At 35.6% G+C, this 9,089-nt stretch overlaps 1 protein-coding gene across 2 annotated transcripts in view; it reads left to right on the top strand.

Moving 5' to 3' along the window:
* The window catches only part of LOC106882171 (uncharacterized), a 140,101-nt gene that overhangs the window by 74,848 nt on the left and 56,164 nt on the right, over nucleotides 1–9,089 (top strand). For both annotated transcript variants that reach the window (XM_014932757.2, XM_014932756.2), the window contains exon 6: nucleotides 2,264–2,363. In XM_014932757.2, coding sequence (XP_014788243.1) covers nucleotides 2,264–2,363 — 100 coding nt within the window. The remainder of the gene's footprint in view (nucleotides 1–2,263; nucleotides 2,364–9,089) is intronic.

Genomic DNA, 9,089 nt, shown 5'->3' with positions numbered 1-9,089 from the left:
ATATATATATATATATATATATATATATATATATATACATATATATGAGCCTGGTACAGCCTCCCTGGCTTCCCAGACCCCAGTCTCGAACTGTCCAACTCATGCCAATGTGGAAAACGAATGTTAAATGATGACAACGATAATGATGATGATGATGATGATGATATATATATATATATATATATATATATATAATTCCAAGAGAGTTAGATGTTGTGAATCCAACCAACTAAGGGATAATATCTGTCCAATATACTGCTGGTAGAATACCCAATTATTAATACACAAGTGTTTTTTCATTGCATGGCAATTACATTGCTGAGTGTATTAAATAGGTGAGGATAAAAAGTTATTTTATCCTTAATTTATACAGCAATAAGAAAATGGAGGGGATCAAGAGGTGGTATTCATCAACTTTTAGACATTATATTATGTCTATTTATTTTTTAAAAAGACAATTATAACAATATACATGCATGTATAACACATTATGCTTTATATATATAATATGTAAAATATAAAATACCAGTAATTATTAAAATATATAACTTAGATCACAAAAGAAAGGATAATATTTTACAGCTGTTTCAGCCAAGAGGCCAAAGTATCCCAATCTACTTATATCCCTTCAGTGAACTGAAGTATTTGGTAGGTAAGATTTAGGTACTTGGGTGTGTCTCTGGGCTTCGTCAGAGAGTTTAGAAAGTTCATAAGGTTAAGTTATGAATACAAATACATACACATATACACACTTATACATACACATACGTACATATAAACATACATAAACACATGTACATATATTTCTATATTTTTATATTCATATGTATATGTATACCAAGGAATCAATTATTATTATTATTATTATTATGAGGTGTATTATATTATTCTTATCAGATAAAGTATAAACAGAGGTAGAAGAAAGTTATTAAAAGAGAAGTACTTTAATCTTATCTACCAAATACTTCAGTTCACTGTAGGGATAAAAGTAGAATGGGGTACTATGGCCTCTTAGCTGAAACAGCTGTAAGATATTATCCTACTTTCTATGCTCTACGTTATATATTTTAATAATTACTGGTATTTTATATTTTACATATTATATATGTAAAGCATGTCTTTTTAAAAAATAAATAAATAGACATAATATAATGTCTAAAAGTTGATGAAAACCACCTCTTCATCCCCTCCATATTCTTATTGCTGTATGTATATATATATATATATATATATATATATATATGTGTGTGTGTGTGTGTGTGTGTGTGTGTGTGTGTGTGTGTGTGTGTGTGTGTGTATTCATCTTATAAATACAGCCAGTTATTTGAGTTTTGTTGGCCCATAAATTTTATACAAGGAAAACAAGAGAGAAAAATTTCTTAACCTGTTTGTTTAGCTTATTTCTATTAACATACACTGCCATACAATTGATTCTGAAAATAATGAAGAATAATTTACTTGGTTAACTTTTTCATTATTATCTAGTGTTTGGAACATCAATTAACATAAAATTTTGATGGACTGTTTCGATTTGGATCACCTTTAGCCCTTGTGTAACCATATTTCTGTTGATTATAATTAATTTTGAAAATAACGAAGAATTTACTAAGTAATTTTGTCATTATAGTGTTTGGGACATGAATTACCATAAAATTTTGATGGAATTTTTTTAATGAAATTATTTAAAAACAGGTGGTCTCAGGTAAGTTGGTATCAAAAAATAAAGAATATATAAAAAAGTAAAGAATATATTGTATTTGATGGCGTATTACACACATACCATTTTCAGCAGTGCATATTTAGGAAAAAAAAATTTTTAGTGTAATATTTGTAGCTACTTTAACATGGCTGTCTGTTTGAGCGGAGTCTACTGTGATTTTTTAACCCCAAGAGGACCTCTCATGTAGCTGGTTAACGATGTACAGCTGCATCCAATAAAATTGCGAGCAGTGGAGCGAAAGTTTATGAGAGGCCCAGCTTCTCCTCTTGCATACCATCAAATGCAGTAGATATTTTCTTATATGTCTATTGAGATTTAGATATATTTTATAGAAGGATCTGTATTCTTTTATTCTTATCTCATGACAAAAGGTCCTGTATTCTGTAGCAAAAAAGAATATTTGAGGTTCATCCATGAAAAGTTGCTGTAAAAAAGAGGAAACAGAAGCAAATGGATGGAAAATTGTTAATTGTTTAATATATTTATGTATTTATTTATTAATTTGTTTTTTGTTTTTTTGCCTTTTCACTCTTTTCATCAAAGTGCTGGTCCAATAGCAAGAGCCCTTGATCTTGGTGCCGATATTGTCGTTTCAGGAAGGTGTGTTGACAGTGCTTTAGTTCTTGGACCTCTTATTCATGCTGTAAGTATTATAGAATACAAATTTATATTATAGAAAGTATTATACATAAGTATTATAAAATAATTACAGATGCGGTTGTGCAGTTAAGAAGCTTGCTTTCTAACCATGTAGTTTTGGGTTCAGGTCCCACTGCACAGCACTTTGGGCAGGTATCTTCTGCTATAATCCTGTGTCAATGTGAGTGGCAAAAATTAAAAAGCTCATTGTATACATGTATATATATTTGTGTATGTTTGTGTTTGTGTTAGGAACAAGCAATAATCTTAGAGAGTTATATGCTGGGTGTGCCATCAGTTTGATTTCCTCAAGTTTCTGGAATTTATTCCAGATTGTTCAAGTTGTTTGAGGTCTTGTGTTGTCTTGCTGCAGAAGAGCTCACTTTTTGTTAACTAGTGCTGGGTACTTTTGCCATAGAATGGCATATTCTGGTTGCGTGGAGTACAGATTGGCATTGATGGTTTGAAATGAACTTGTCGTGAATTATCCTCTTATAATTTCATCTGATATAGAGCATGACCTTGTGTTTGAAATGTCCATGTTTAGTAACAATTTCCAGAACATGGCCCTTGCTTAACCACTGCTTATGCACATTAGGATTGTGGGAAAATATCTCCCTCAGATTATTACTTGTTCTGATCCATGACTCACTTCTTGTGCTTGTAACACTTCATCAACCAAGAGGAGGTAGAAGTTTCAGTGAAGGAGTCCTTCACCTCAAAGGACAAGAACTGGTATTAGCATGAGATCAAACAGCTAGTAGTAAGGTGGCTTGAGAGGGTGAAACATAACAGCCTCTACTTTGAATGCTAGGCTGCTTTTGTTGTAACTTGACAAATAAAACAAATAAGTTACCAAAATATCAAAAACCTTTTGATTCAACACAATGAAAAATATGTATGTATTATACAAGATCTGATCAATAAGTATACCGACTGTTGTCATGATAACGAAGCTAAAGCATGCAGAGTAAAGCCGCTTGGCAAAGATTAACCTTGAACTCTGCTGTGTATGTGCACTAAGTTTTAATGTCCTAGCTCACTTCCGCTGTTTACAGTAGTGCTTGGAAGGAACATGTGTAGCGTGTGATCACCACATTGACTATCACAAAGGAAGTTGTCATGGCAATACTTGCTCAGAGGCCTATACAAAGTTGTGGAAAGTATATGAAGAAGAGTGTATGAGCTGCACACAAGTGTACGAGGGGTTCAGATGTTTCCAAGGTGGCTAAAAAATGTTGGTATTGAACATTCTGGGAGACCCGCAACCAGCAGAATTGAGAAAAACATTGCAGATGTGTGTGCAGCAGTGAGGGGAAATCGCCGAATCACCATCTGTGAGTTGTCAGAGGATGTACAAATTAGTTTGAATATGAAGATTTGAATATGAGACATGTGTCTGCCAAGTTTGTGCCAAAACTGCTTTCAGCTGACCAATAAAACACTTGGATTTCAGTTTCACAAAATCTCATTTATTGTGTCAAGAATGACGAAAACTTTTTGAAAACTTTGCATAGGCTTCTGAGCAGGTATCACTGAGATTTTGGCAAAATTTGATGCAGATTCTCTGCTCAACTGTCATGGTCAATGCAATGATGACTCACTACACACCTTCCTCCCAAGAACCACTGATAACAGTAGAAGTGAGCTAGAACATTAAAACCAAGTGCACATGCACAGCAGAGTTCAAGGTCAATCTGTGCCAAGCAGCTTCACTCTAAATGCTTTAGCTTCATTACTATGGCAACAGTCCAGATACTTATTGATCAGACCACATAGAAATATTTGTTTGCTTTGTTTCAATGCTGTCTGCAGGAAAATGGTTGTCACAAGTCTTGCAGTATTCTAGATGACATTGTTGTAGTTAATCACTCAACTTTCATGTATATGTATATGTGCTACCTACTGTGTCAGCCAGGCAGACTGAGGCAAAACTGTATTCTGTCCAGTGGTATGATGCAGTGATGGCATCCTGGTACCTAATTATTAGCCAAATCAACTTGAGCCCAATTACACTTTATCTAGTAAGTGTTATTCCTGTTGTTTAACCCACAAGTCAGTCATGATCAAGCAAGATCAAAGGTATTTCAGCCGTGATAATCCTGTGGGGTTTTTTTTTTTTCTTTTTTTCAGGAAAGGTGTCTATATTTTACTACATCATCCAATGATATTTGACTGCTATTTCTAACAAGCCAAGTGATGACGTAGTGTTAACATATTTAATGCAAGGAGCATTAAGAAGCTAATTAGGAATCATCATTATCCTTTAATGTTCCTTCTAAATGATGATCATGATCATGATCATGATTTCTAATTAACTTTTTAATGCTCCCTGCATTAAATACATTAACACTATGTCGTCATTTGACTTGCTAGAAATAGCAGTCAAATATCTTTGGACAATGTAAAATATAGACACCTTTCCTGAAAAAACACATTTATTAATGGTTACACTGCCCCCACATGCACACAGAAAGAGAGAGATAAATAATAAGTACAGGTATGGCTGTATGGTTAGAAGTTCGCTTCCCAACCACATAGTCTCTGGTTCAGTCCCACTACATGGCACCTTAGGCTAGTGTCTTCTACTATAGCCCCTGAATGACCAAAACCTTATGTGTGGATTTAGTAAATAGAAAGTGTATGTATGTGTGTGTGTGTTTGTGTGTTTGTGTGTGTGTGTTTGTATGTGTGTGTGTTACTGTTTCTTTGCCTTTGACTTCATGTGGTAATTGTGAATGAGTGTCACTGTCAACTGAGTAGTGTCCTTTGATTCCAATTTTCTGTCAAAATGTGTCTGGGCATGAGGGATATTACCTTACATGACAGAAAAGGCTCATGACATCCACTTGTAGAAAATCTATTTCAGCAAATTTAATCCAACCCATGCAAGCATGGAAAACGGTATGTTAAGACAAAATTATTTTAGTAGTTATCTATATATACATAAGCTCCAATTACCTCTCCCACTCTTCCTTTGACTTTCATCCTTCATTCTTAACATCATCTCTTTCTACTCAGATTTGCCATTGATGATCATCTTTTCTATACTATTAGTTATCTTTCCCTACCCTCAACCTTATTCACTTTTGGCTACCTATCAGTATATGTCTCTCACTCTGTACACACACTCTTGCAGTCTACCTATCAACCACTCGTACATCATTTCCCTTTCTCTTATCCTTTCCCTATCTATTGTATTATTATTATTATTATTATTTTACTGCTCTTCACCCTTTTTATACTGCCAGTCTTCACCTCCCCTACCCTTCCACTTTTGTCCACTATATTCATACCTACCCTTGCTCCATCTTTAACCATTTCTCACTCACCCTACACCCTTGCAATTGCTACCTGTCCACCCTTCTTGATCTTCTTCCCCCACTCTTTCTTCTTGCTTTGTTGTATCTTGAGGGTACATTCAAAGACCCCTCCCTCATCACCACTTGTCTCCCTTTCCTACTCCATTTCAGTTACTCTCAGCCATCCTTATACAATGTGGGTAGGTATGCATCTTCTCCATCGCATCAAACTTGTTCCTGTCTCTTCTTTCATATTTTAACCTTTCAACACCATCATAGCATAAAGCCACCAATCTCCCTTTTGTACTCCCACTTTATTGGGGAAGGCAGCTCTTTAATCTTGTGAGTTACATGGTGGCCTCACTCGTAATGAAGGCATAAAAAGAAGTACTCAGTTTACTCTGTGAAGTGGTTGGTGTTATGAAGGACATCCAGATATAGAAATTATGTTAAAGTAGACACTAGAGAATGATACAATTCTTTGGTTTGTTGGGTCCTATTGAACCATCTAACATATGTCTGCATGGAAGACAAACATTAGATGATGATGATCACCATGGTAATGACAAAAATGATAACAAGAGCAGCAGCAGTGGCAGTGGAAGCAGTAATGTCATTGTTGTACAGGCAAAATTTTATGAATATAATAATCCTCTATCAACTGAACCACCTACTTAACAAATCATTGTGTAAGAGACTGAGTATTCCATAGATCTGTGTGCTTTTAACATAATTCTCAGGGTGAATACACATAACACAATGTGTGTGTGTGTGTGTGTGTGTGTGTGGCATGATTGTACCTTTTGAGTTTCAGGAACAATCCATCTAATAGGCTTGCACACAGTTTCTGTCCATCCAATTTCACCAACAAGACTTGTAGTGACTGGATGCTATGATAAAAGACACTTATCAAAGATACCTCAGTGAGTTTGAAACCAGGGCCTCATGATTTTGAAGTAAATATTATAAGTTCTTGACCATTCATGCAGAAATTTGTCAATGTTATCAAAATGTTGGATTGTACTCTGCATTCAGATCCTCCTGAGATTAAATTTGTATTTCATTCTTCCAATCTCCATGAAAAAGAAAGATAGATTCATGGAAAGTGGATTCTACAAAGATAGATTCATGGAAAGTTGTCAAGTCAGATGTCTTGCAATATTTGTTATGGCTTTTTACATTCTGAGTTCAAATCCTGCAATGACCTACATAGATGAATAGAATGAATCCATTGCTTGGTTAAACACCACCAGCTGACATCATAAATTAGTAGAGTCTACTCTGTTGCAAACATCTAGGTCATGTCTCCATTTTAAAATACCTCCCTCCCTCCATCCATCCATCCCAAAGTGTTATGGGCACCGCCTTCCTTCCTGACTAAAAATGTAGTGAAATAAATTCCTGTTTCCAACACTCACAACTCAAATAAAAGAGGTCTGGAAATGTTAAATATTTCTGTCTTCCCCATAATAACAACAAAACCTGAAAAACAAAAAATTCTATATCAACTTATATTCTTGAGCTCACATGACCACCTCCCCCTGTATTCCACCAAAACAAAAAGACAACAACCTGTAATTAAAAAAACAATATAGGTGTTGTTTATTTACTTAGGAATTGTATAGAAATGTCACCACTATACACCCACCTATCTACCTATGTCACATGACTTCAAGTAGCCGAATGTATATATAATGTGAGTACTAAGTCTGATGGAGAGCTCTCCATGATAAGAAAGCAGGTCATTTCCCATGCATGGTTGTTGTCACCCGGCTAATTATTATTTCCATTATTATTGTTGCTGTTGTTGCTACTGTTGACAATGATGAAATTGAGGATTATGACTTATGACGACAACAATAATGATGATGATGATGATGATCAAAGTGATGATAGCAGTGACAGTGGTGGTAGTGGTATTAGGGGTGGTGATGATGATAGAGAAGGAGACGGAGATGATGATGATGATGATGTTAATGATGAAAGAGGTGATGGTGGTTGTGGGAGTGGTGTGGTGGTGGAGGTGATGGTGGTGGAGGTGATGATGATGTTAATGATGAAAGAGGTGATGGTGGTGGTGGTGGTGGGGGTGATGATGATGATGATGATGTTAATGATGAAGGAGGTGATGGTGGTGGTGGTGGGGGTGATGATGATACTATATTGTTGAGCTGTGATAAGCTCTTGGCAAATTGACTCTGTGACCTGGTTTTGATGACCTTTGCCCTCATTTTTTCCATTAATTCCCACTGGCATTTCGTTTGCAATTTGTATCAAATGTTGTTGTAATAGGTAAAAGGCATGAACATTGCTTAATCTTGTTTCCTCTCTTTCACCTCTCCCCACTAACATAGGCCCTTGCATTTTTCTAAAAAAGAATCACTTGTCTCCATTGCTAAAACCTCCACTGCCACCACCAACACCATCAACATTATTGTCACCTTTATCATTATGAACTTTTTACAATTATCATCACCATCTGAATCATCATTATCATCACTGCAGCTACCCTCCTCCTCCACATCCTCCTCCTCATCATCATCACACCATTACCACACTGTCTTCCTTCTTGACTATTCATGGGTCAAAGGGGCATGCAACATCAACTATATAGCATATGTGGTGCACCTGTTCTGTCTGGATTGGAAAATCCCAGAGGATTGTGCTATAGTCGCCACCTCTATCACTCTCTGTGGTTTGTGCTCATACCACATCTTGCCTCTCTCTAGTCCCACTTTTTGCAGTTCCCAATATTGCACTGTTGCTACCTGGTTGTGTCACCATAACTTGTAGTAGTTTTTGGCAAGTCTAGGGAATTTGTTTGTGATATGGGCAATGGTTTCAGAAAACTGTCCCTGTTCTCACTGCAGACGACACACGCACACACACACACACACACACACACACACACACACACACAGCATTACAAACACAGCCCGCACACTCACCTTCTCATTTCATGACTATCATTGGGATCGATAAGATACTGGACGACAACAAGAACAAGAATAACAACAACAATAATAATAATCCTTTCTGCTATAGGCACAAGGCCTGAAATTTTGGGAGAGGGAGCTAGTTGATTACATTGACCCCAGTCTTTCACTGGTACTTAATTTATCGTAACCAAAAAGATGAGAGGCAAAGTAGACCTTGGCGGAATTTGAACTCAGAACATAGTGACAGGTGAAATACCACTAAGCATTTTGTCAGGCGTGCTAACAATTCTGCCAGCCCGCTGCCTTAATAATAATAATAATAATAATAATAATAATAATAATAATAATAATTATTATTATTATTATTATAATTATTATTATTATTATTATTATTATTATTATTATTATTATTATTATTATTATGGATTATTTTTCCATTTTTTTTTACTTAATTTTTGAGAGCAGTCGGGTTCATTTTTAGTATTCTTG

The sequence above is a fragment of the Octopus bimaculoides genome, chromosome 16, assembly GCF_001194135.2.
Source record: "Octopus bimaculoides isolate UCB-OBI-ISO-001 chromosome 16, ASM119413v2, whole genome shotgun sequence".
Taxonomy (NCBI): Eukaryota; Metazoa; Mollusca; class Cephalopoda; order Octopoda; family Octopodidae; genus Octopus; species Octopus bimaculoides.
The sequence above is the reverse complement of the archived record's forward strand: the minus strand, read 5'-3'. Positions and strand labels throughout refer to the sequence as shown.